Source organism: Malania oleifera, chromosome 5, assembly GCF_029873635.1.
Source record: "Malania oleifera isolate guangnan ecotype guangnan chromosome 5, ASM2987363v1, whole genome shotgun sequence".
Classification (NCBI taxonomy): domain Eukaryota; kingdom Viridiplantae; phylum Streptophyta; class Magnoliopsida; order Santalales; family Ximeniaceae; genus Malania; species Malania oleifera.
In genome coordinates, this window is record NC_080421.1 from 6,273,746 (window position 1) to 6,300,984 (window position 27,239).

The 27,239-nt window shown below is 39.4% G+C and overlaps 1 protein-coding gene across 1 annotated transcript; it reads left to right on the forward strand.

The window, feature by feature from the left end:
- The first annotated feature begins 7,816 nt into the window (after window positions 1-7,816).
- On the forward strand, window positions 7,817-8,104 carry LOC131155184 (auxin-responsive protein SAUR20-like). Its single transcript, XM_058108135.1, has one exon. It carries the CDS (start codon window positions 7,817-7,819, stop codon window positions 8,102-8,104), a length of 288 nt encoding a protein of 95 aa, XP_057964118.1.
- The last annotated feature ends 19,135 nt before the right edge of the window (window positions 8,105-27,239 follow it).

Genomic DNA, 27,239 nt, shown 5'->3' on the forward strand with positions numbered 1-27,239 from the left:
TTCAAGAAGAAAAACGAGCGGCAAAAAAAAATGAATGAACTTAAAGATGTTGGTACAACAGAGAAAAGCTTTGTTGTTGAGGATAGGATGTGAGACTTGGGCTGGAATGGTATCTTTAGTACCTGAATATATATAGGACACTCCAACTCTTTGAAATGAAGAAATTTTGGAAGACTGGGAAAAAATAAGGAATATTTTGGAACATGTCAGGTGAAGATCACATGGCTTGCAAGGTATTCATGCCCTACCACTTTTAGGAACCAAAACTAAAGAGTGGTGCAGCTTGAGAGCACATATATGGATATCTTTCCCACTGTTTTGTGTGCACTAATAAAGCAGTAACAGTAATTGATGATCATGCTGGGGATGTTCTTAACATAATAGACCATTCATGAGCAAAGTGGGTATTAAGATTCATTTCTTTTGCAGAAGCATTGAATTAAGACTTAGGTGGTCAATGACTTTCTTCGTGCCAACAAACCAATGAACCACCATGGAGGTGTAGGTCCAAGGGTCCAACCATTTGTTAGAACAATCCCCAGACGGACCAGACTTGCGAATTTGCTTGGTCTATGTTCCCTCAAAGATAAAAAATGTTTTTGGTTTCACCTTTGAACATCTTTATTTTGCCTCGCCCCAGAATACACTTTTTAGTTTTGATATGCGATGTGGGTTTTGACAGTTGTGAATGTCAGAAGTCAAAAAGTTGCTATATGATTCCTCACAGTTGCAGCATGGTTTGGCTATTTAAGGAAATTCGATGGACTGATTCACAAAAAAGAAAATGTTGAGTCCTTGATAGTTTTGAATTTGCTCAGAGGTTTTGTCCTGGGCATCAGCTTTCCCCAGGGTGGTGTAATAATACTGGTCAAATGGTTCAGTATTTTTCATGTTGGTCCACAAATGTGTGAATCACTGAATAGTCTTTGCATCCATCTATACAATTCACATGGTGGGTCATTGCCAAATGTTGTGATGATTGTCTGCGTCTGTCTCTAACCAATGGCAAAACTCAGAAGAACTCAAATGAGTGGAAAAATGTGGATGCGAAAAATTACAGTGAGACTGTAGAGAAAAGCATGGCTGTTTTCATGTTATGTTGCCTATTAAAAAGAGGTTGGCTGTTTTCATTTTTTTTGTCCTGAAAGGGCACACTGCTTTACATTATTTGCTCCCAATCATTCACCGTAAAAACACTTGCAAATGGTTGGCAACTCCTCAATGAACAAAATTGGAGAATGGTCTGACTGTTTGCTTCGATTCACGCAAGCCGTCCAAATGCGAATTAAGATCAACAAAGGTCTGGACTCTCCAGTGCATGGAGCCGTGAGGCCACCCATAACGCGAATTAAGATCAACAAAGGTCTCTCCAGTGCATGGAGCCGTGAGGCTACCCATCAAATGATAGACGCAAAATCCTTCCTCTGCTTGACTTAGCAAGTCTTCGAATCAATGCAGGCTTAAATATGACATTGGGACCAGGAGTTGCTTTTGACTGGTGTAGCCCTTCGTTTGGAATACATAGTAACATTACTAGTGTGCTCCATGCATACCAGAAAATTTTCTTTAAATACATTTTGCAAGGTGCTTTATTGATTCGGGCCAACGTTGCGAGCTGCCTGAAGATTGTATCATCCAAAACATGCAGCATAGACTGGCCTACAAAAACAGGATCATTTATGATGTTTTCAAAAAGATTAATCTTTGTGGTTCTTATGGTCAAAATGAAGACCACTTGAATATCCAAGATCAACAAGACTGTTTTGTGTGGGTGGAATTCACTGCAAGTCAAAATAGTTAATGCTCAACGCGTACGCCAGTATATTCATCTAAAATGTTACCTTGGGATTTAGAAAGGTTCAAATATCCCATTTAATTAAAATTATTCATTACATGACACCAAAGCAGAATCTGTCTTTTGGGAAAATGACACTATAGGTCATGCAGTTCAAAGTGAAATGGTTCTAGAGTTCCTGTGGACAATGGATTGGTAAAATAACTGCCACTTAGCAAAACAATTACTTATATGACTTATCTTATCCTTCCAATCCTCTAAACACAAGCCGTCCTTAGTGACCCTATAGGTCATGCTATTTAAAGTAAAATTGCTCTAGAGTTTTGTTAAAATCTCAATCGTGAGTATCTTTGTAAATAATATACAAATTAGGGAAGTGGGTAATTATGGGGGATTTGATATTATTCAGTAGGAAATTGTTTCCTTGTTTAGAATAGGTAATCGTATTATATATTGGATTGTACATATGAACAAAATAATAAAGAAAATATTTTGAATCGTTTCTTCTTTCATGGTATCAGAGCTAGGTTTAAGGTTTTCTTAAACCTAGCTAAACGATGACTAACAGCAGAGGCTCTACCTCCTCTGCAAACATCACCGGTGACTTAGAGGCTATGTCTGGTGGGGGTTCGAATGGGCTGGATAACACAGTCTTTCCACTCTCATTGGAAAAACTAAACGGAAAAAATTTCCGTGAATGGGTTCAGTCCATGAAACTGGTGATTGAGGGAAAAGGGAAGTTTGGTTACCTTACCGGTGAGCGGAGGAAACCAGACCCTTCCGACGCTGTAGCCTTGCAAAGATGGAGATATGAAAACTCCATGGTCACAGCTTGGCTCATCAACTCAATGCAACCATCAATCGGAAAAATCTACTTGTTCTTGCCAACGGCGAAGGAAGTTTGGGAAGCCGTATGTGAGACATACTCCGATGTCGAAAGCTACTCGCAAATCTTCGACATCAAGACCCGATTGTGGCAGATGAGGTAAGGTGAGAGAGGTGTTACCGAGTATTTCATGGAGATGACTCATCCCTGGCAGGAGCTCGATCTGAGCATCGACGAGGAGTGGGAGTGCTCCGGCAACAGCACGCCATACCGAAGGAGGCTCAAAAACGAGAGGGTCTTCGAGTTTCTTGCCGGCCTGAATTAAGAGCTTGACGACGTGAGGGGACGGGTCCTTGGCCAGCGACCTCTCCCTTCAACCCAAGAAGTCTTCGCAGAGGTTAGGAGGGAAGAGAACAGGAGGCGTGTGATGTTGCGACCTCAAAATGAACCCGCTGGGCTGGACCTCCCCGTACCTGTATCCGCCCAAAAATTAGGTGGGCTCGCTGGACACGCTGGGCCAGATGTATCGACTCTTGTATCAAAAGGCCCAAGGAGACCTAGTCAACGACTGCAAAGAGAAAAATTATGGTGCGAACATTGCCGAAAAAACAGGTCATTCAAAAAATACCTGCTGGGAGATTCATGAAAAACCAGCAGATTGGAAACCGTGACAATACCAAAAAAATCGTGGGTACCAGACCAGCACTGATGGATCAATTGAAAGATCACAAGGAGAGAACAACAATACCCCGTCTAGCAGTGCATTCAGTCCTGAACAGTTGGATCATCTATATAAGATGATTTCATCAATGCAAACATCGGGTCAGTCTTCTTCTGGTTCCCTGGCTCACCGAGGTAATTATCTGTCAGCGTTAAATACCACATCTTGTTACAAATCTCCATGGATAATTGATTTGGGTGCATCCGATCATATGACTGGGTCTTATCAATATTTTTCATCCTACTCACCATATGCCGGGAATTTGAGGGTAAAAATTGCAGATGGCTCTCTCTCACCAGTTGCTGGAAAAGGAAGTATTCGCATATCTGATTCCTTAACTTTATAATCGGTCTTACATGTCCCCAAGTTATCTTGCAATATGTTATCTATCAATTAGTTAACAAAAGACTCGAATTGTTCCTAAATTTGTTTCCTCTCATTGTGTTTTTCAGGACCTATCATCGGGGAAGACGATTGGCACTACTAAAGTGTATGAGGGACTCTACTACTTTGAGGTGACAAGTTCGAGTGAACTATGTAATACTGCAATTTGTGATTCTGCATCTACTTCTATAAATAGTGAACTTTTGTTATGGCATTCATGGATGGGTCATCCCAATTTTCAATATTTAAAACGTTTGTTTCCTTCTCTTTGTTCAAATAAAATGGCTTCTAAGTTTCCATGTGAAGTATGTGAGCTTGCTAAACATCGTCGTACTTCTTTTCCATCGTCCATATACAAACCATCTCACTCATTTGCTATGTTTCACAGTGATGTATGGGGTCGCTCATGTTCCTTAAATTGCACCAATACAAAATGGTTTGTGACTTTTATCAATGACCATACTCATCTTTGTTGGGTCTACTTACTAAAAGACAAAACTGAAGTCCGCTCCATTTTCATCAATTTTCATACAATGATTCATACACAGTTCCAGACTCATATTTAGATTCTACGTACTAATAATGGTACGAAATATTTTAATACCATCCTGGGATTCATACACAGTTCCAGACTCATATTTAGATTCTACGTACTGATAATGGTACGAAATATTTTAATACCATCCTGGGAACTTATCTTCAAGATAATGGGATTGTTCATCTAAGTTCTTGTGTGGATACCCCTCAACAAAATGAGGTTGCTGAATGAAAAAATAGACATATACTTGAAGTAGCCCGAGCGTTAATGTTTACTACCCATATGAAACATTATTTTTGGGACGATGCCATCTTAACAGCCACACATCTCATTAATCGAATGCCAAGTCGAGCACTTTCATTTGTCACCCCTCTTCAAAATTTTTAAGAATTCTTTCCTACCTCTCGACTCCCTTCTAGTCTCCCATTGAAAATTTTTGGTTGTACTACTTTTGTTCATGTCCATGCACACCATCGCGATAAATTGGATCCCCGTGCCATTAAATGTGTCTTCCTTGGTTATTCACCTACGCAAAAAGGTTACAAATGCTATGATCCGGTCTCAAAACGACTGTTCATTAGTCTTGATGTCACTTTCTTTGAAACCACTCCTTATTTTCCAAAGCCCTCTCTTCAGGGGGAGAAATGGTGTGAAGATCGGTTCTTTGATCTTTTTACTACTGAATCTGCGTCATTCTCCCCGGTTACTCAAGTTACTCCATCTATCGAGCCTTCCATTGCATTACTTCCCGACTTTCCAAACACAACTGAACACTTACCCTCAGGGGGAGATGCAGGAAAGCAAACACAACGCAGACATACTGGTTTACTCAAGAAAGCCGAAAACAAAGGAGAGGGAGAATCTCATACCTGAGGCACCAAGAGCGCTGGAACCGGTGATGGCTCTGAATAACCATGAGCCCTTGCCTTATCCTGATCTGGTAATTGAGTCTTCCTCTGATAATCCTGCACTTGATGATATCAATTTACCTATTGCAATCAAAAAACAAACCAAGTCATGTGCTCAATACCCTTGGTCGAAATACATGTCTTATAAAAGTTTGTCTAGAGGATATCGTGCGTTTGTCTCTAACCTTGACAGGATGAAAATGCCAATAAATATTCAGGAAGCTCTAGAAATACCAAAATTGAGGGAGGTAGTCATGGAAGAAATGCGAGCCCTAGAAAAAAATGGAACTTGGAAGTTGACAGATCTATCGAAAGGGAAGAAGCCAGTGGGTTGTAAATGGGTCTTCACAGTGAAATATAATCTGATGGAACAGTTGAAAGATATAAAGCCAGACTTGTTGCAAAAGGCTTTACACAGACTTACGACATTGATTATACTGAGACATTTGCACCAGTGGCAAATTTAAATACAGTTCGGGTTCTCTTGTCCCTGGCAACCAATTTAAATTGGCCACTACAACAACTTGATATTAAAAATGCTTTCTTAAATGGAGAATTAGAAGAGGAAGTTTACATGACTATACCACCAGGACTCAGCAAAACAAGTGAAGAAAACAGAGTGTGTAAACTAAAGAAATCATTATATGGCCTCAAACAATCTCCTAGAGTGTGGTTCGACAGATTCGCAAAGGTACTAAAGAATCAAGGGTATCGACAAGGGCAATCAGACCATACACTATTCTTCCAACAGTCTGAAGGAGGTAAGAGAACAATTCTAATAGTGTATCTTAATGATATAATCCTTACTGGCGATGATACTGTAGAAATGGAGAGATTGAAGAAGGTTCTGGCTACTGAATTTGAAGTTAAAGACTTATGACAGATGCGGTATTTTTTGGGCATGGAAGTGGCAAGAACGAAAAAGGGAATTAGTGTCTCTCGGCGAAAGTATGTTACTGACCTCCTAGTTGAAATTGGCATGCTGGATGCAAACCCAGCGAAACCCCGATAGAAACAATAAAGAGGGTTGAAGATTGTGGAAAACCAGTAGAAAAGGAGAGGTATCAGAGATTGGTTGGCAAGCTAATCTACATATCATATACTAGACCAGATATTGCATTTGCAGTCAGTGTAGTAAGTCAACACATGCATTCACCAAAAGAAGTCTACTTAGATTCTGTATACAAGATCCTTAGATATCTCAAGGGATCCTCGGGAAGAGGACTCTTCTTTAAGAAATATGAAAGTAAGGAAGTAGAGATCTTTACAGATGCAAATTGGGCAGGATCAGTGGAAGATAGAAGGTCCACCATAGGATATTGTACATTTGTCTAGGGAAATCTTGTAACTTGGAGAAGCAAAAAACAGAATGTGGTGGCTCGTAGTAGTGCTGAAGCTGAATTCAAGGCAGTTGCTCAAGGGATATGTGAAGGATTATGGTTACGAAAACTATTGGAGGAATTACGGGTACCGGTGACCTTTCCTATCAAACTCTACAGTGACAATAAGGCAGCTATCAGCATCTCTTTTAATCCAATTCAACATGACAGGACCAAACATGTGGAGGTAGATAGACACTTCATCAAAGAAAAAATTGAAGAAGGAATTATATGTATGACTTATGTACTAACCAAGGAACAAATTGCAGATATTCTCACTAAAGGGTTGGGACGACAAAGCTTTGATGATCTTATTAGCAAGTTGGAGATGATTAATATTTATGATCTAACTTGAGGGGGAGTGTTAAAATCTCAATCCTGAGTATCTTTGTAAATAATATACAAATTAGGAAAGTGGGTAATTATGGGGGATTTGATATTATTCAGTAGGAAATTGTTTCCTTGTTTAGAATAGGTAATCGTATTATATATTGGATTGTACATATGAACAAAATAATGAAGAAAATATTTTCAATCGTTTCTTCTTTCAAGTTTGAATGGTGTAACCATTTGACATCCATTGTAATCATTAGAGTTCCATGGCCAAATTTGTACATAATTTAGCTTGAAAATGATAGTTACAATAGCAAACTAGCATAATCATCAGGATGTTGTCTACGAAGAGAAGTGTCAAATGTAGAACTCTTTTTTCCACGACACGGGTAATTCTGGTCATGTTAGTTTACTCTAGACTACTGCTTTAATGCAGAACAATATCATGTGCTAGGTTGGTTTTTGCTTCAATTCAATCGGCCAGTTGTTCAAAAGCAGGCCCGATCTCTTTTTAGCGCTCATCGTTTCCTTATGTGCCGTCTCAAGAGAGGTAATCACATGAGCTGATAACCTATTGTTCCCCAATTTCCTAGTTCTCAAAAACAAATAGTCTTACAAGTTAGCTAATATTTGTTAATTCGGTAGGCTGTCACGATTAATAACGACTGATGCACATCCATTTCAAAAGAATGAAATCAATATTTTTCATTTTAGGAGGCAAAACCATGTGATCTGGTGTGGTTTTGTCTTTCTACTAATCCCCCAGTTGCACTCAACTCCATCTTGAGCGTTGTGGCTACATGGTATCTGCGCTATTATATATACCTATTCAAATTGCATCTGTCCAACATCAGAGCTCTTCTTAATTTGCATTTTGAGGGATACTTCTCGTCTTTACTTTGCAGGAAGAGAAATACAGTTCATACAGCATCATGGGCGTCCATTTTCTCAGAAATATAACTCATGCTAAGCAGATTCTGCAGCAAGTCCGTCTGACACCCTGTGCAGCCAATGTGCCTAAAGGACACTTTGCTGCTTATGTTGGAGAAGTCTGCAAGAAGCAGTTTGTGGTTCCAATTTCTTATTTGAAGCATCCTTCGTTCCAGAAGTTGCTGAGTCATGCTGAAGAAGAGTTTGGGTTTGACCATCCCATGGGAGGTCTCACAATCCCATGCAAAGTAGAAGACTTCATTGATCTCACTCATAGTTTGAATTGCTAATGAGCAAAGATCAAGGGAAGAAATTGTGAAAATGACTAGCTTAGGGTAATATAACTCTCTGACACCTCTGAATCAAAAACCAATCTCTCCAATTTTGATTTAAAGGGAATTGGGTTGAATCATGTGAAGCCCTTTGTAAACTTCTTTTATTTATTTTCTTTACTTTTTTGTAAAGTACAATGGGAGAAAAATCCATTCATCTTAATCAAACTTATTGATTGTTTTTTCCCCTCTACCTTGCTGAAATTATTTGGATCAAAATATGAAGATGCTCTGACAATATAGGAACCAAAAGCAATTACCTACTCGATTTAGGTAGCATTTGATTAATGAATATTACTCAGTAATTATTCAATTGCTCTAAATTTAGAGGATCTGTAGTGCCATAACCCATATTGGACAATGGTCCACAGAATGGTCATTATTTCAAATATAAGCTCGCAGCCTCTATTGTTTCGTCATCCGTTTGTAGTGAAACAAACCTCTGTTGAACACAGCTTTTCATGTAGATTGCTGTTCAGTGTTCTGATGCACATACCTTAAATTTATTTGCTGAATTATAATTTCAGAAATTCAAATGTCTGACAAGTAGTTCTTTTCAACTTAGCTCCACAGTTGTTTAGCTTGCAAAAAAAAATTATAATCTCAGCATTTAAGGACCACATTGCATAACTTACACAGTGGAAGTAAGAAAGTAATATGCATACCCCTACACCATATGATCAACTAGTAAAGTGGTAAAGCCAACAAAAGGCATTCTCCTGTCCACCCTTCTCTAGTTTCAAGTGGGTCCTGGTGATAATGTTTGCCAGAACTTGTAGGGCATGATATGTTTCAACAGATGTACACTCCAAATTTCTGGATGAGGATGATAATGAGTTGGAAGGCCGAACCATTGATTCCCCCATGGACGCATCTCTCCTTCATCATTGTTCTCTCCATTTCTCATTGTTATCTCCATTTCTCAATTTCCAAGAAGTCTTCCTGCTTATACTATAACCATGTCACTATTTTACAGACAAAAAATTCACTTGTTCTTCATCTTAAATGAAAAATGTGTATATAAATAAAATTATGGGTTTTATATTATCTGGCATAATTATACTAAAGCCCTAACCATATTATTGTGAAATGTTAATTTGGAAATTAAAAGCATTCAAATATCCCATCTAGTATGTGGATTTTCAGTAGTCGATCATGCCTATGTTGTGGACAGGCTCCCCATCAATTAGGGTTGAGGAGGCCGATCTGACTTTCGGAGTTCAGTTGACTTATCCTGGTCGGCCAACCAATGATAGGTCCCGCTTACGAGCCACACAACCCTGTCATGAGGGGTTAAATCATGACTTTCAGTTATCCATCCAGGGAAGTTTTCTCAGTTATATATATATATATATATATATATATATATATATATATATATATATCTAGATTTACAAAAACTGTAGATATACCTTTAAATATTAGAAGTATAATGAATAGAATATTCAGAAAAAACAGTTTATGTTAAGTAATGTAGGTATGAGTTATACTGTGTATTATTTTTATACATGTTTTCTCAGACTCAGTTATTTGTAGTACTTTTAAATCAGATTTTACAATTATATAAACCCATCTACCACACACTAACAATAGCATATTTCGTCTTACTGAGCGTTGTCTCATCCCAATGATTTAACATTTTTCAGGTGATCCAACTAAGTGAGCAGATCAAGCTCGCAGATAGAGGGGACTACAATACTGCACTATCTGTAGGGTGAGTGTTTTTGGGAAGTCATTTTTAAGTAGTCCCTAGGTCCAGATGAGAGTATTTTGGGAATGGTTATGTATGCATATTTTGGGAAAAATTTTGACACTCTGGTATTGTATATATATTGACATGATTGTATGTATTCCGCTTTCCGCTGCATAGGTAGCTTATTAAGTTCCAGATTCCACAGTCCTTATTTGGTCCATGACTATGATTTGGTTTTTATTAGAAGGTATCAGAGCAGTGAATTTTTACAATTAATATAAAAAATGGCATGAAAAATCAGGTCGTAACAGTTTGGTATCAGAGTCTAGGTTGTTAAGTTTTGTAGACTTTAGAGTGCAGCGGAAACAATAGCAGAGTATAGGAAAGGATTTGAGGTTTTGTTATGTGGTCTGGGTACAGGATTTCCGTGGTGGTTTCTGTGTCTTTCCTGGGGTGACGATTTCAGTAAAGCCATAGTAAACTATTATTGGGTCGTATATTTAGGTTACAGGATTGAATTTTGAAGTAAGATCAGGGAGGGTAGTTAATAGTGAATATGAGATTTTAGTTGAATAAAATAAATCAGATATGTACTAAAGATAGGGTCCTTAAATTGTATTCTTTGCCTTTTCAGGATGGACCCAAGGAGCAATGGTACGAATGCTGGGGGTGATAGAACAGGACCTTCCAGTATAGGAGGTGGAGATATTGAGGCGGTATTGTGCAACGTCACTCAGCAGGTGATGGCTAAAATGACCAGGAGCTTGGGGGAGCGTAGCTGCACGATCGAGCAGCTTATGCGGATGAAGCCCCCATCTTTTGCAAGAGGAGTTGATCCGATTGTGGCTGAAAATTGGGTATATGACATTAAGGAAATGTTGGCAGTGCTTCCATGTACAGATGAACAAAAGGTAGAATTTACGACATTCAAATTGACAGGAGAGGCAAAATGCTAATGGAGATCAGCAAGGTTGATTGGGGAGTAGAGACCGGAACCTGTGTTAATGACGTGAAGTCGATTCAAGGAACTGTTCTTTGAGCGATATTTTCCTACTATCATTCAGAGTGCAAAGGCAGCAAAATTCATGCACTTGGCTCAGCAGATGACAGTATCACAGTACGCAACTCGATTTATTGAGTTGTCTCGATTTGCCCCACATTTGGCACCATACGAGGAGGAAAAATGAGGAAGTTTTACGAAGGTCTGAGGCAGAATCTATTTGAGCAGGTTATCAGTTTTTGGGCTTAGACATTCGCAGAGGCTATGGATAGAGTTGCGGTTATTGAGAGTGGCATACAAAGAAGCATTGCAGCTCAAAGTCAAAGAAAGAGGCCCATGCCTCAAGGTTTTCAGGCGGGTTCCAGTCGAGGCCCATGGAGAGGAGACCGTTACAGTGGAGGTTAGAGGCAGGTGACGGCACCATGTGGGAACTAGGGTGTGCAAACCTACCTTGTGTGATAGATGTGTGGGAGGAGATATCTGGGAGAGTGCCGAGTGGGGAGAGACGTCTGTTATCATTGTGGGAGACCCGACCACATGGCACGAGCATGCCCAGGACCGCTGATTCAGGTCCCAGCTCCCAGACCCTACCGAGGAGGTTATCAATGTAGCCCCAGCGAGGGTTTATGCCTTGATGCCGGGAGACGCTGAGACTGTCGCAGATATAATGACAGGTACCTTTACTGTTTTACCATATCAAGTTACTATTTTATTTGATTCAGGTGCCACCCATTCTTTTGTGTATGCAGCATATGTTAAATTGTCTGGAAACGAGACTCAGTTATTAGATGCAGAATTATCACTAGCTACACCGTTAGGGTCAGTGATGAAGTGTCGTAGATTGCTCAGGGGTTATCCAATAGAAATTCAGGGGAGAGTGTTACTAGCTGACCTGATTATGCTAGATATGCATGGGTTTGATGTGATACTGGGTATGGAATGGTTGGCAACTAACTATGCTAGTATTGATTTTTATTTGAAAGAGGTGATATTTAGACCACTAGGCAAGCAAGAATTTAAATTTTTGGGATCACAGGTGTGTTCCCCACTTCAGTTAGTGTTAGCCATGTAGGTGAAAAAACTGCTCCTAGATGGATGTCAGGGGTTTATGGCTTTTGTAAAGGAGGTGTCAGAAAATGAATCGAAACTTGACAGTACACCAGTGGTAAGGGAATTTCCAGATATTTTTCCAGAAGAGCTACCTGGGTTGCCTCCCGATCGTGAGGTAGATTTTGCTATAGATTTACCTCCAGGGACAGCACCGATCTCTAGGGCTCCTTACCGTATGGCTCCAACTGAATTGGGAGAATTAAAGGATCAGTTGCATGATTTATTGAATAAATGATTTATCAGACCTAGCGTATTACCCTAGGGAGCACTAGTGCTATTCGTAAAGAAGAAAGACGGGTCTGTGAGGATGTGCATAGATTACAGGGAGATAAATAAGGTAACCATTAAGAACAGATATCCTCTACCCTGTATAGATGAATTATTTGATCAGCTTCAGAGTACGCAAGTCTATTCCAAGATCAATCTTAGATTAGGTTATCACCAGGTGAAAGTAAAGGCAGAGGATATATCAACGATAGCATTTCAAACCATATACAGGCACTATGAGTTTTTGGTGATGCCATTCGGGTTACCTAATGTGCCAGCAGTATTTATGGATTTAATGAATCAAGTGTTTCATTAGTATTTAAACCAGTTTGTTGTGATTTTCATTGATGATATACTGGTCTACTCGAGGAGTTTTGAGGAGCATGAGCCACACTTATGGTTGGTACTTCAGATGCTCAGAGAAAAGGAATTGTACGCCAAGTTTAACAAATGTTCATTCTGGTTAGATAAATTTGCGTTTCTGGGCATGTTATATCGGGGGATGGAATTTCAGTGGATCCCAGTAAGATAGAGGCAGTGGTAAATTGGGAAAGGCCGAGGAATGTTTAGGAGATTAGGAGTTTCTTGGGGCTGGCGGGATATTACCGTCAGTTTGTAGAGGGATTCTTAGGACTATCAGGGCCTTTTACGTGACTGACCAAGAAGAATGTCAGATTTGTATGGGATGATGAATGCGAGCAGAGCTTCTAGGAATTAAAGCAGCGGTTCGTCACTATACCAGCACTGACGATTTCATCTCGAGGTGATAGCTATGTAATTTACAGTGATGTGTCTTTGAAAGGGCTTGACTGTGTGTTGGTGCAGCATGATAGAGTTGTAGCTTATGCCTCTCGATAGTTGAAAGAATATGAAAAGAACTACCCTACACACGATTTGGAATTGGCTACAGTGGTACACGCATTAAAAATTTGGAGGCATTACTTGTACGGTGAGAGATGCGAGATATTCTCTAATCATAAAAGTTTAAAGTACTTCTTTATACAAAAAGAGTTGAATATGCGACAAAGGTGATGGTTAGATCTCATCAAGGATTATGATTGCACTATCAGCTACCACCCAGGTAAAGCAAATGTGGTAGCTGATGCACTGAGCCATAAATCAAAGGGTACAACGCAGTTAGCAGCAGTAATTTAGCATCCAATTCAGATGGACTTGGAAAGGTTCAGCGTGAAGTTAGTAGAGGATAGTCACCATGCATTTATTGCCGACCTGGTTGTGCGGCCTACACTATAGGAAAAGATTAAAGCCGCTTAGGGAGAAAACACAAAATTAGTAAAGCTGATAGTTAAGGTGCAGGACAGACAGGGAGAGGAGTTCAGTATTTCTGATGGTGGAACTTTGTGTTTCGTTCTAGATTGTGTGTGCCTACAGATGTGGATATCAGAAAGACGATACTTGAGGAGGCTCACAGGTCCCTGTACACTCTACATCCCGGCAGCACTAAAATATATAGAGATCTGTGAGAGTAATCCTGGTGGAGTGGCATGAAGAGGGAGATTGCTGAATTGGTGCAATAGTGCTTGACGTGCCAGTAGGTTAATGCTGAGCACCAAAGGCCAGCAAGGCAGTTGCAACCACTTTACATCCCTGAGTGGAAGTGGGTCCACATATCCATGGATTTTGTTACTAGGCTACCGCCGACGCCGCATGGTCAGAATGTCATCTAGGTAGTTGTGGATTGGCTGACGAAAACAACCCATTTTCTACCTATTAAAGTTAGCTACCCTATGAACCAATTGACAGAGATCTACATTCAAGAGATTGTTCGACCCCATAGAGTGCCAGTATCTATAGTCTCGGACCATGACCCACGCTTTACATCACGATTTTGGAAGAGCTTACAGGAGGCTTTGGGGTCTTAGTTAGCATTCAGCACCACTTTTCATCCTCAAAAATATGGTCAGATAGAGAAGACGATCCAGGTTTATTCAGGATAGAATCAGTGTAACTCAGAGTCGGCAGAAAAGCTATGCAGATACTCGCTGCCGGGAATTGAAATTTAAAGTGGGGGACCATGTGTTTTTTAAAATAGCACCATTAAAGGGATTCATAAGGTTTGAGATAAAGGGTAAGTTAAGCCCTAGGTTTATTGGCCCATTTGAGATACTTGAAAAGGTGGTTTAGTTGCCTATCGATTAGCTTTACCACCAATTTTGTTTAGAATACATGACATATTCCATGTTTCTATGTTAAGGAAATACGTCCCAAATCTCTCCCACGTCATCAGTTATGCAGAATTGGAACTCAGTGATGCTCTAGCTTATGAGGAAATTCCAATACAAATCTTAGACAGAAAGAAACAAGAATTGTGTAAGAACCCGACCCGAGATAAGTGTATTAAATAAATAAGAAAATAGAAGGAAAATTTAAAAGGTAAAAATTAGCTAGGCTCATTGACGTGGCTTCCTTTCTCATCGATGAGGCCTCTTATTTAGCTCGGTGACAAGATTCAGTAGCTTGTCGACGAGGAGATACCGAGAGATTTTGGGAAATTATGAAATCTCAGGCTCGTCGATGAGGCCACCTTGGCATCGACGAGCTTCCTTTTGCGGCTTGTCGACGAGGATGCCATCTCGTCGATGAGTCTAGCCGAGTCAACTTGCTTATAAATATCTTTTAACTTTGCTTAATGAGGAAGAAACCAAAAACCTCTCTCTCTCTCTCTAGAACTCGAATACTCCCTCTCTCTCTCTCTTTCTCTCTCTCTCTCTCTAGGATTTCAGGTCATCAGTTGCCGGAATCAACGATCCAATGTTGCTACGTGGATCACAAGGAGAATCTCTACGTTTATAGCAGATCGGAAATTCGTTTCAAGGATTTTCGAGTTTTGACCAAAAATCGAGGTAAGGGTCAGAGTTCGTTTTCGTTTCGATAGATCTCTAAAGAATAGTATTGTAAGGAAATATTGTTTTTCATTGTTTAGGTTTGGGTACCTCGGTTAGCTGTTTTGGAGCTGTAGAGTTCATGTTTTGGTTTTCAAGTTAAGGTAAGGGGATTCTGTTTATATCAGTTATTTTTGAAATCGGAATCTATAAACATGTAGTTTACGATTGTATGTATATTTTGGCTACTTATTTGGAAAAATCTATCGGGTGAAAATGTAAGATTTTCGGGTTACAATTTTGGGGAAAATTGGGGGGTTTCGGGTATCATCTCTATTTTTATTGGAAAATCGTATGTTGTATAAAATTGTAGTAATGAGATGACCGTACCTGTATTTGTATTTAACTGTATTCTCGAATTGAAAACGATATGATTGTTGTATACTCAAATAAGTATGGAATGAACTGTTGTATTGAAAACGATATGATTGTTGTATACTCAAAAAAGTATGGAATGAACTGTTGTATGTAAAATGTTTCAGGTTTTGTAAAACAGTTATGATGGCTAATTACCATAAGCTGATGGGTATAGGAATATGAGTTCCAAAATTTTCCAAGTTTGGTGAAATTTGCCACGTCTCGGCTAATTACCGTGGGCAAACGCCATGCCTCGGCTAAATACCGTGGGCGAGAGTATCCGGCTCTATATCCGAGGGTGTGAAATATCGCCTGTTTGTTCCGGCTGGTCACCGATGGGTGTGAGTGGACATTGTATTAGCAATGATATCACTGTGGGGCTTCGGTTATTGCAGGATATCGGGTGCTTGAGTGTGACGACACTGACCGTATGTTTGGTATTGTATGTACTAGAACTGGATTGTGAAAAATATTGGAACTGTATTGTGTTATGTTTTATGTCGAAATAATACTTGTATGCCACACACTAATATAACATGTTTTCTTCCTTACTAAGTGGTGTCTCACCCCGATTATACAAATATTTTTCAAGACCTTCGAGTAGCCGCCACTAGCGTCCTAGCATTCGGGAGCATGGATTCCGGTTAGCTACGTATAGTAGTTGAGTAAGTACTGGTTTTGTAACCGGGTTGTCATGGTTGGGTTTTGTAGACACCCGGGGTATGTACTGTATTTTGGAGCATAGATTTTAGTCATGTATAGACTCTGGTATGGTAAGTTGAATGTAATAGAAAGAATATTTTTGCTGCGTACGTGATGTGTATGGATATATATGTGAATGTGTACAGGGTGTATGTGTACCCCACGGGGTCGGACCCTCATTCAGTGTAGTATCATATATGTTTTAATTGATATAGAGACAAGTTAGCTTACTAAATTCACACCTGGGGCCCATTTACGGGTTCGAGGTGTGACAGCTTGATATTAGAGCTAACAAGGTTGTCAGGTCTTGTAGACTTGGTTAGGCGTGAATATATGTACATACTAGAGTATAGGATGTAGGAAATGGGTAGAGTAGGTCGAGAGTTGTCTTGTAGCTAGGCAGGGACTCATTGGCAGTGTTTTATGTTTTTCCTGGAATGACAATTTTAGTAAAATCACGGCAAACCTTGATGGTTTCGTGTTAGTGTAGTAGGACAGACCTGAACCCGTGAAAGTTGTAGTTAACATGATTGGCTTTCAATGATTGTGTTAACTATGTATGATATAGGAATTCTAACTGATTCCTATCATACTTTTAGAATAGAGCCCACGGATAACAACTTGGATAATGGTTCCAAGGGGACTGCAAGTGACGAGTCTCCTTCTGTGCCTCAGGGTTTGACGAGGCAGGTTATGTGGGAGATCAAGCGAAGTGTTAGGAGATGTGAACACTCTCCTATTGCTATGGGTTGTACCACAGAGAGGTTCACCCACATGCACCCTCCAACGTTTATGGGAGGACCCGATCCGATAGTAGTAGAGAACTAGGTGCAGCAGACTGAGAAGATATTGGAAGTTCAGCACTGCACTGACCAACAGAAGGTTCTTTATTCTACTTTCAGTTATCCATCCAGGGAAGTTTTCTCAGTTATTATATATATATATATATATCCAGATTTACAAAAATCGTAGACATACCTATAAATATTAGAAGTATAATGAATAGAATATTCAGAAAAAACAGTTTATGTTAAGCAATGTAGGTATGAGTTTTATTGTGTATTATTTTTATACATGTTTTCTCAGACTCTGTTATTTGTAATACTTTTAAATCAGTTTTTTACAATTATGTAAACTCATCTGCCACACACTAACAATAACATATTTTGTGTAACATCCCTCAATTTCTTAACATAAAATATCACATAATAAATAAAATGGTCAACCCGAACCCGTGGGTAGCGGGGACACCTGTCAAACACAGCGGAAAACCTAGCAGCAGTAAACATAAAATCTCAAACATCCGATCATAAAACATAATACCAGAGCTTTCTATAACATCGAAATACTGTTATGATATACAACCTCCAAAAGTCAAAATAACACTAGGATTAAATAACAAAAACTCCCGATCCTAGTTCAATGCTTACCCTTCTAGTAGGGAAGCTCCAATCACTCAATGGCGGCTCTAGCCCGCCGGTCTCACTGGATTTCCTAAAAATCATTAATGTTCGGGGGTGAGACACTTCTCAGTAAGAGAAAATAAACTAAATACAGCTGTGTGGCAACATGAATATTTAATGCATTTATACGTATATAGTACATTTCATAATTCTATAAACATCATCATATCGTACTGGGTAAACATATATTTTCACATCTGTTAATAAATCATATTATGCATAAAATCATCTGTTATAACTGTAGTACTGAAAACAAACCTAGGATGACTAGCTAGCTGGTGTCATGTATTACCCCCCATGACAGGTTGTGCAGCCCGAAGGCGGGACCCGACAATGGCTGGCCGACCACTGCCGAATCAAATATGTCTGTAAGTACGATGAGCCCGCCACACCCTGGTCCGGACTGCCAGGTGGACGTCTACACTCTACTGAAAGCCACATCGACTATCCATCTCCCATCCCCTCGTGGGACGGTAGCACTAATAAGGCCTCGTGCCAAAATTAACCCATAGCTACGGTACCGAGCTCCTGGTCTGAACTAAACTAACATCCTGGTTGTGAAAACATATAATACATGATCACACGTAACATCATTACGGCCTCGTGCTGAAAACATAGATACGGCCTCGCGCCGAAATCATACATATGGCCTCGTGCCAAAATCATAGTAAATATGGCCTCGCGCCAATAATATAAATACGGTCTCGTGCCGATAACATAAATATATGGCCTCGCGCCAATAACATAAATACGGCCTCGTGCCGATAACATAAATATATGGCCTCGCGCCAAAAACATAGATACGGCCTCATGCCGATAACATAAATATATGGCCTCGCGCCAAAATTGTTTCAGGTATATATATACTGAAAATACATCATTTATTACATAATCGTCAAAACCATCACAACATAACTCATATTTTCATAATACCTGAAATCATGCTTGGTTCGTAAAATCTTTCACATCATAATACATTTCACATAAAATAATATTCATGCCACACATATGCTGTTAAAAGTCATACTTCATATTCTAAAATCGTGAATTCCTTATATCTCATACATACATATACATTTTAATCATCATAGCAGTATTTTCTCAATCGTACATTTCATTCGTAATACACAATATAACATATGCTTTTCTGAAAATAAATTTACTCATAATCAATAATAATTTGTATAGAAAATTACTGCTTTAGTTTATTCCCTTATCTGACTACTGAGAAATTCCTTAGGACCCAAAATTTCACGCCCTTGGCGCCCGAAATTTAATTCCTGCAATTTACATTTTTTTCAGATTAATTAATTTATTTCTCCAAAATAATACTCATCTAGCCTTCCTTAGGCTCCATATACCTCAAGTTAACATTTAAACTATTATTTAACATCCCCACTTAATTTTCCAAATTTTGCCTGCAGGTCCCAAAATTACACCCGCGGCGCTCACCCGGGCCCTAAATTCCAGAAATCCTACTTCAGTTCCAAATGCTTAATATTTTAGCATTTCTAAATTAATACTAATTAATTAAAAATAAGCCCCTTAATAATCGCCGCACCTCAAATCTGGGGTTTTGGCCCGACACCCCCACGAGAATTCCGTCCCACTAGACTTGTAGAGAATCATCCCTAGATTCTCGTGGTGGTGTCCGTTCGTCAATTGGGCTTATATTTTGCAAGAAATTAAAGAAAAATGGGGGAATGACTTACCCCGGGGAAATGGCTTACCTCAGGGAATACGCTTACGCCGCTCCTACCACCGATCCACTCCGGTAGAAATGACGGTAGCGGCGAATGGAGTCCAGTGATATTTTCGAATTTTCGATCGGACGAAAATCCGTCACGAAATCGAGGAGAGAGGGAGAGAGAACGTGAGGAGAGATAGAAAACTTGCAGAGCTGCAAGTTAAATGAAAAGAAAAGAAAAGAAAATAAAGAAAGAAGAAGAAGAAGATAGGAAGAGAGGGGGGGGGCGCCTGCCAACCAAATGCATTCCTGAAGCTTCTAGCTTCAGGAATGATAATAATAATAATAATAATAATAATATATTTAATTAATATAATAATAATATATTTTATTAATAAAAATAAAAATAAATTTTGATTAAATTTTTTTTCTTTTTCTTTTAAATCTGATTAATTAATTAGTTAATTAATTAAAATTTTAATTAATTAATTAATTATTTATTTATTTATTTATTTTTATTTATTTATTTATTTTTATTTTTTTGGAAATCAATCCACTAATTTTTTTATATCTCTATTTTTGGGGTTTTTACATTTTGTCTTACTAAGCGTTGTCTCGTCCCAGTGATTTAACATTTTTCAGGTGATCTAGCTAAGTGAACAGATCAAACTCGCAGATAGAGGGGACTACAATACTGCCCTATTTGTAGGGTGAGTTTTTTTGGGAAGTCATTTTTGAGTAGTCCCTAAGTCCAGATGAGGGTATTTTGGGAATGGTTATGTATGCATATTTTGGGGAAATTTCTGACACTCTGGTATTGTATATATATTGACATGATTGTATATATTCCACTTTCTGCTGCATAGGTAGCTTATTGAGTTCCAGATTCCACGGTCCCTATCTGGTCTGTGACTATGATTTGGTTTTTATTAGATGGCATCAGAGTAGTGGATTTTTACAGTTAATATAAAAAAAAAATGGCATGAAAGATCAAGTCATTACAATGGCTACTATCAAGCTTTGTCTGGCTTATGACGTGATGTATCACGTCATAGATGAGGAATCACTGGCAGCAGTTTGGCTAAAACTGGAGAGCCGGTATATTTCCAAGTCATTGATGAACAAGTTGTATCTTAAGCAAAAACTATATTGGCTTAAGATGGTAGAGGGTTCGAATTTAAATTAACATATCAACGTATTTAATAAGATCATTAGTGATCTAAAACGGGGTGATGTGAAGTTCGAGGAAGAAAACAAAATGTTGATGCTGCTGAATTCTCTTCTTACGTCTCCTACGTATGAGAATCTGGTTACGACTCTAACATGGGGAAAAGAAACTCTGGAGTTGGAGGATATCACAAGTGTCCTATTGAGTTTCCATCAGAGGAAGAAGACCAGCGATGAGAATTCTCAAGTTGAAGGGGTTGTGGTGACAGGTAATCAGGATCGTGTGAAGAGCTAGTTCCAGAGCAGACAGAGTAACAATAAGGCTCGGTCCAATTTCAGGAAGAGGAAGGACGTACGGTGTTTTAAGTCCGAGAAAAAGGGGTACATAAAGGCGGATTGTCCAGAGATGAAGACGAGGAATGCTAAAAATAAAGAAGGTTCATCAAACATGACGAATGTAGTAGAAGAAGGAGACTTCGCGAGCAGTGATAGTGATATGCTCTCGATTTCATCCAGTTCATATGGTCTCACAGATTCTTGGATCTTAAATTCAGCATGCTCTTATCACATAACGCCCAACAAAGACTAGTTCACCACTTACAAATTGGTGAATTATAGTTTTGTTCTGATGGAAAACGATGCTTCATGCAAATTTTTCGAAATGGGGAACATCATAATCAAGATGTATAATGGTGTGGTGATGACGTTCAGTGATGTCAAGCATATATCAGAGTTAAGGAAGAATTTGATTTCATTAGACACTTTAGATTGTAACGAGTTTGGTTACAAACATGAAAGTGGTGTAATGAAGGTGAGTAAGGGAGTTCTAACCGTGATGAAGGGGCAAAACATACCAAGGAATATCTATAAACTGCTAGGTACTACAGTTGTAGGTGGAGCTGCAGCTGCAGAGTCTGAGTTAGATAGCACTGTCTTATGGCATATGCAATTAGGGCATATGGGTGAGCGTGTAATGAAGGAGCTTCATAAGAAATTTTTTTTGAAGGGGATCAAATCATGCAAGCTGGATTTTTGTAGGCACTGTGTGCTTGGGGAATAGAATAAGGTCTAGTTCATGGCAGCCATGCACAAGACGTAGGGAATCCTCGATTACATTCATTCAGATGTGTTGGGGCGCGGTGAGAGTAGCATCACGAGGAGGGCATATGTACTTCGTGAGTTTCATTGATAATTACTCACGAAAGGTTTGGGTGTACTTCATGCGGCACAAGTTAGAGACGTTTGTCAAGTTTAAATTGTGGAAAGGTGAGGTGGAAAACCAAACCGGGAGAAAGATTAGGTGTCTCAAGTTAGAAAATGGCATTGAGTACACAAATTCGAGCTTCAGAGAGCATGGAATAAGGAAACATTTTACATTACGTAAGACACCACAACAAAATGGTGTGGCTGAAAGGATGAACCGAACCCTAACTGAAAGGGCCCGGTGTCTCAGGTTGAATGCATGGCTCACTAAGAATTTATGGCCAAGGCGGTGAGTATGACTTATTTCTTGGTTAACCAATCACCAAGGGCATGACAAAATGGGAAAGTTATAGAGGAGGTATGGTTAGGTAACGAGGTAGACTACTCTAGTTTGAGAGTATTTGGGTATCTAGCTTATGTGCACATTCTTGGTGAGGAGAGATCAAATCTTGAGGCGAAGTTTGGACGGTGCATCTTTCTGGGATATCAGAAAGGGGTGAAAGGGTTCAAGCTGTGGGATCTAATGGCAAACAAAGTCGTGATCAATAGAGACGGGATTTTTGATAAGAGAGTTATGTTGCAGCATACTCTGGAAGAATAAGAGAAACAGGTGTTAGAAAACTGTAGCAGCAATGAGCGTGTGGTGTAGGTAGAGTTAGAGACTCAAGGTGGAGATGACAGTGGTCAAGAAGCAGGGAGTTCTAGCTCAGGAGACCAGGAACATCGCAGTATAGCCATAGATAGACCTAGACACACTATCAGGCCACCGACTAGGTATGATTTTGATGATCTAGTGTCTTATGCACTTATCACTAGTAGCGGGGATCCTACTACCTTTTAGGAGGTAGTGCACAACCAGAACAAAAGTAGTTGGATGGGCACTATGGTGGAGGAAATGGAATCACTGCATAAGAACCATACGTGGGATTTGGTGGAGCTTCCAGCAAGGAAGAGGATGATGGGAAACAAGTGGGTGTACAGGAAGAAAGAAGCAATTTCAGAAAAATAGAAGGAGAAGTTCAAGGTTAGGTTGGTAGCAAAGGGTTACTCGTAGAGGAAATGAGTTAATTATGATGAAATCTTCTTCCCTATGGTCAAACACACTTCCATCATGGTAGTGGTGGGATTGGTGGTGCTTTATGATATGCATTTGGAGCATATGGACGTAAAGATAGCGTTTCTCCATGGTGAATTGGAGGAGCTAATTTACATGACACGGCCAAAAGGGTTTTGCCAACTTGGACAGGAGCACTTGGTTTGTAAATTGAAGAAGTCACTTTACGGGTTGAAGCAGTCTTCGAGGCAGTCGCACAGACGGTTTGACTCCTACATGATCTGAATTGGCTACAAGAGTTGTGAGTATGATAGTTGCGTTTATGTGAGGAGTCTTGAGGACGATTCACTTATATTTTTGTTGCTTTATGTTGATGACATGTTGATTGCTATAAGGAATATAACTGAGGTAAATCAGTTGAAGACTCTATTGAGTAAAAAGTTTGACATGAAATACTTGGGTGCGGTCAAGAGGATTCTTCTGATGAAGATTTGTAATGACAAAGCTGTAAGGAGATTGTGGTTATCTCAGGGCAGATCATTTTAGGTTGTCTATTGCCTAGTGCCCGAAGACAGACGGTGAGGTTCGTGACATGTCAAAGGTCCTCTACGAGAGTGCAATTGTAACGACCCAAAAAAAAAAAATAATATACATATAAGTGTAAAAAATAAAAAAATACAAATTAATTAATTAATTAATTAATACTATTAAATAAATAATATAATACCATATAATAATATATTAATATAACATTTTATATATATATATATATATATATATATATATATAAAATATAAGTTTCTTAAAGGATCAAGAATCCTTCAAGAAATCAAAATCAAGACCCCCCCCAAATCTCAATTCGTCTCTCTCTCTCTCTCTCCATTCTCTCTCTACTCTCTCTCTCTCTCTCTCATTTTTAGTTGCATTTCTCGGTCAAATTGAAGAACGAACATCATTCCCGGGTCCCAGCTCCGCTCTTTAAAGATTTAATTAGAAAAATTTCATCTTTTGCTCGTCATAGGCACCACTCCAAGGTTAGGGTAAGTGAGTTAGATTATGTCAGGTTTTATTCTAAAATATGCTTGATTTAAATTGGTTATTTTATTTTAATTATATCCATATGCCGGTGTTAAATTAATCTACGGGGATTTGATCATATTGGGTTTTTGGGAATATTTTGGGAATTAAATTAAACAACGGGAATTTGATCATATCGGTTTTTTGGGAATATTTTGAGAATTCCGCATTCCAATGCATTCTTCCTGGATTAGCCATATATTTGCTTACCAAACTAACTACATATGACAAGTCTGGTCTACTACATACCATAACATACATCAGACTCCCTACTGCACTGCCATAAGGCACACTAGCCATATCTAACTTATCCTCATTAGTAGAAGGGCACACTTTAGTAGACAACTGAAAATGAACAGCTAGAGCTGTACTTACCGGTTTAGCCTTATCCATGTTAAACCTTTCCAGCACCTTCTCAATATACTTACCCTGTGAAAACCACAACTTCTTCTGTTGTTTGTCCCTCTTGATTTCTATGCCAAAGATCTTTTTAGCTGCACCAAGATCCTTCATCTCAAACTCATCCTAGGACCTGACTTTCAACACATTCACCCATCAGGATTGTTAGAGGCATTCAACATGTCATCCACATATAGCATAAGGATCACATATACACCACTGTTAAGCAATCTAAAGTAAACACAACTGTCATAACTGCTTCTAACATACCCAATCCTCAACATATAAGAATCAAACCTTTTATACCATTGTATAGGGGATTGCTTTAAACCATAAAGAGACCTATTCAACTTACATACTAGGTGCTTTTTACCTTGTTCCACAAATCCCTTCGGTTTCTCTATAAAGATATCTTCCTCCAACTCACCATGAAGGAAAACTGTCTTTGCATCCATCTATTCCAAATCTAAATCATGCATGGCAACCAATGCTAACAAGGATCTAATAGAAGCATGCTTAACAATAGGAGAAAATATTTCATTATAATATATACCTTCTTCCTGTTTGTATCCCTTTAATACTAACCTAGCCTTATATTTTATCCCTTTTGATTCTGAAGTAGGTTCTTTCTTTCTGAAAACCCACTTACAACTAATCAGCTTCCTATCCTTGGGCTTCTGAGCCAACAACCAAGTGTCATTCTTATGAAGAGACTCCATCTCCTCAACCATAGCTCCAAGCCAACTATCTCGTTCAGAACTATGAACTGCTTCCTGAAAATCAGAAGGATCTCCACTACTAGTAATCAAAGCAAATGCAACTAAGTCCTCAAACCCATACCTGACTAGAGGCTTAACATTCATCCTTTCTCTGCCGGTGGCTAGCCCTGTAGGCTCATGTCTATCACCTGTCTGAGGAATTTTCTAAGGAACTGTAGCCTGTCTCACTATATTTTGTGCAACAGAATCAACAATAGTAGTCTGAGTATTACCCATACCTGAATTATGAATACTGTCTAGCTCCACCTAAATAGGTACTCCTACTGAATCAGACTCCACCTTCTTATCGGCATTCTTCTTCAACATGGCTTCCTCATCGAAGACCACATCCCTCCTAATGACCACCTTCTATGCTATAAGGTCCCTCAATCGGTATCCCTTCACTCCTTATTGGAAACCAAGAAATACGCACGGTTTGGACTTAGAGTCCAACTTTGATCTGTCCTATTCCCGCACTTGCACATATAATGGACAACCAAATATTTTCAACACAGAGTAATCTACTAGCTTACTTGTCCATACCTCCTCAGGAACCTTTGCGTTAATAGCTGCAGAAGGAGACCTGTTTACCAGGTAGTGTGCTATACTCACTGCTTTTGCCCAGAATGACTTAGGTAGATTAGCCTGAATCCTCATACACCTTGCCCTCTTTAGTAATGTTCTGTTCATCCTTTTAGCCACCCCATTTTTCCGTGGCCCATGTGGAACTATATAGTGCCTAGTGATCCCCTCTTCCTTACAGAAGTCAATGAACTAGTTGTTTTTGTACTCTAGTTCATTGTCAGATCTCAGAAACTTCACCTTTTTCCTTGTTTGCTTCTCTACTTGAGCTTTCCATTCCCTTAACTTACTTAATACCTTACTTTTGTGCTTTAGAAAATACACCCAGACTTTCCTAAAAAAGTCGTCAATAAATGAGACAAAATAAATAGCACCACTGTGAGACTGTACCTGTACTAGACCCCATACATCAGAATGAATGTACTCCAGCACCTCCTCGCTCGTATGCTTTCCTGTTCTGAAACTCACCCTGCGCTGTTTACTAAACAAACATTTTTTATAGAACTTAAGCTTACAACAAGAATTACCTTCAGTAAGTTCCGCCTGTGCAGCTTCTGCAAACCATGCTCACTCATGTGACCCAGCCTCATATGCCACATAGTAGTATCATTTGTATCTATATCTGAAGAGGTACTAGATGCAGCTCCACCTGTCACTGTGCTACCCACCAGAGTGTACAAATTGTTCCTCAGATGACCCTTCGTTACTACCAGTGAACCTTTAGCCACTTTTAGCACACCATCCCTAGTTGAAAAAAAGAAACCATCCAAAAAACCCAAGGAAATCAGATTCTTTTTCAGATCTGGAACATGCCTCACATCCATGATGGTTCTAACCACACCATCAAACATCCTGATTTTGACCGTTCCAATACCAAGAATACCACAGGAAGCATCATTACCCATCAACACTGTCCCTCCAGAGATTGGTTCATAGGAGTCAAACCAGTCCTTGTATGGACACATATGATATGAGCACACCGAATCCAAAGTCTAGGTATTAGCTAAGTAACTAGAACCTGTAGTAACAGCCAAAAGATCCCCATCAAAATAGAAGAACTGCTTTCCACTACAATAGCCTACTCTTTAACGACCCGAAGAATAATGATATTTAAATAATAAGAGGGAGGGAAATGGAAACAGTAACAGAAGGAGGCAAGCTACATTGCATTTTGGAATGTAATAACCCAAGAATTTTCCTAGGGCCTCTTTGACGAACACGGGGGATTCGTCGACGAGGGTATATGAGGACCTCGTCAATGAGGAAGCATTTCGTCGACAAGAAAATACCGAGCGGACATTTTTTGAATTCTGAATTTCGTCGACGAGGAGATGGTATTCATCGACGAACCTTCTTCTAGACCTCATTGACGAGATGACGTGGCTCGTCGATGAAGGCCGCAATATAAATAGCCCTAAACTTGGTTTAATAGCAGAAAACTCAACGCAAACCTTCCCCTCTCTCTCTCTCTCTCTCTCCTACAGTCTCTCCTCCATCTCTCTTCTATTTCGGCCCCGTCAGTCGCCGGATCGATGATCTGAGGCCACCACGACGCTCCTGGCGAAGTTCTCTTCAAGTTTACCAGGGCGGATCATCGGTGGGATTGAGTTGAATTTCTTCCCTATAATCAGGGTAAGGCCTTTATTCAGTTTTTGGACTTCTGACAGTTGT

Excerpts from the sequence above, each read along its gene's own strand:
- LOC131155184 (XM_058108135.1), top strand. The coding sequence starts at position 7,817 with ATGGGCGTCCATTTTCTCAGAAATATAACTCATGCTAAGCAGATTCTG.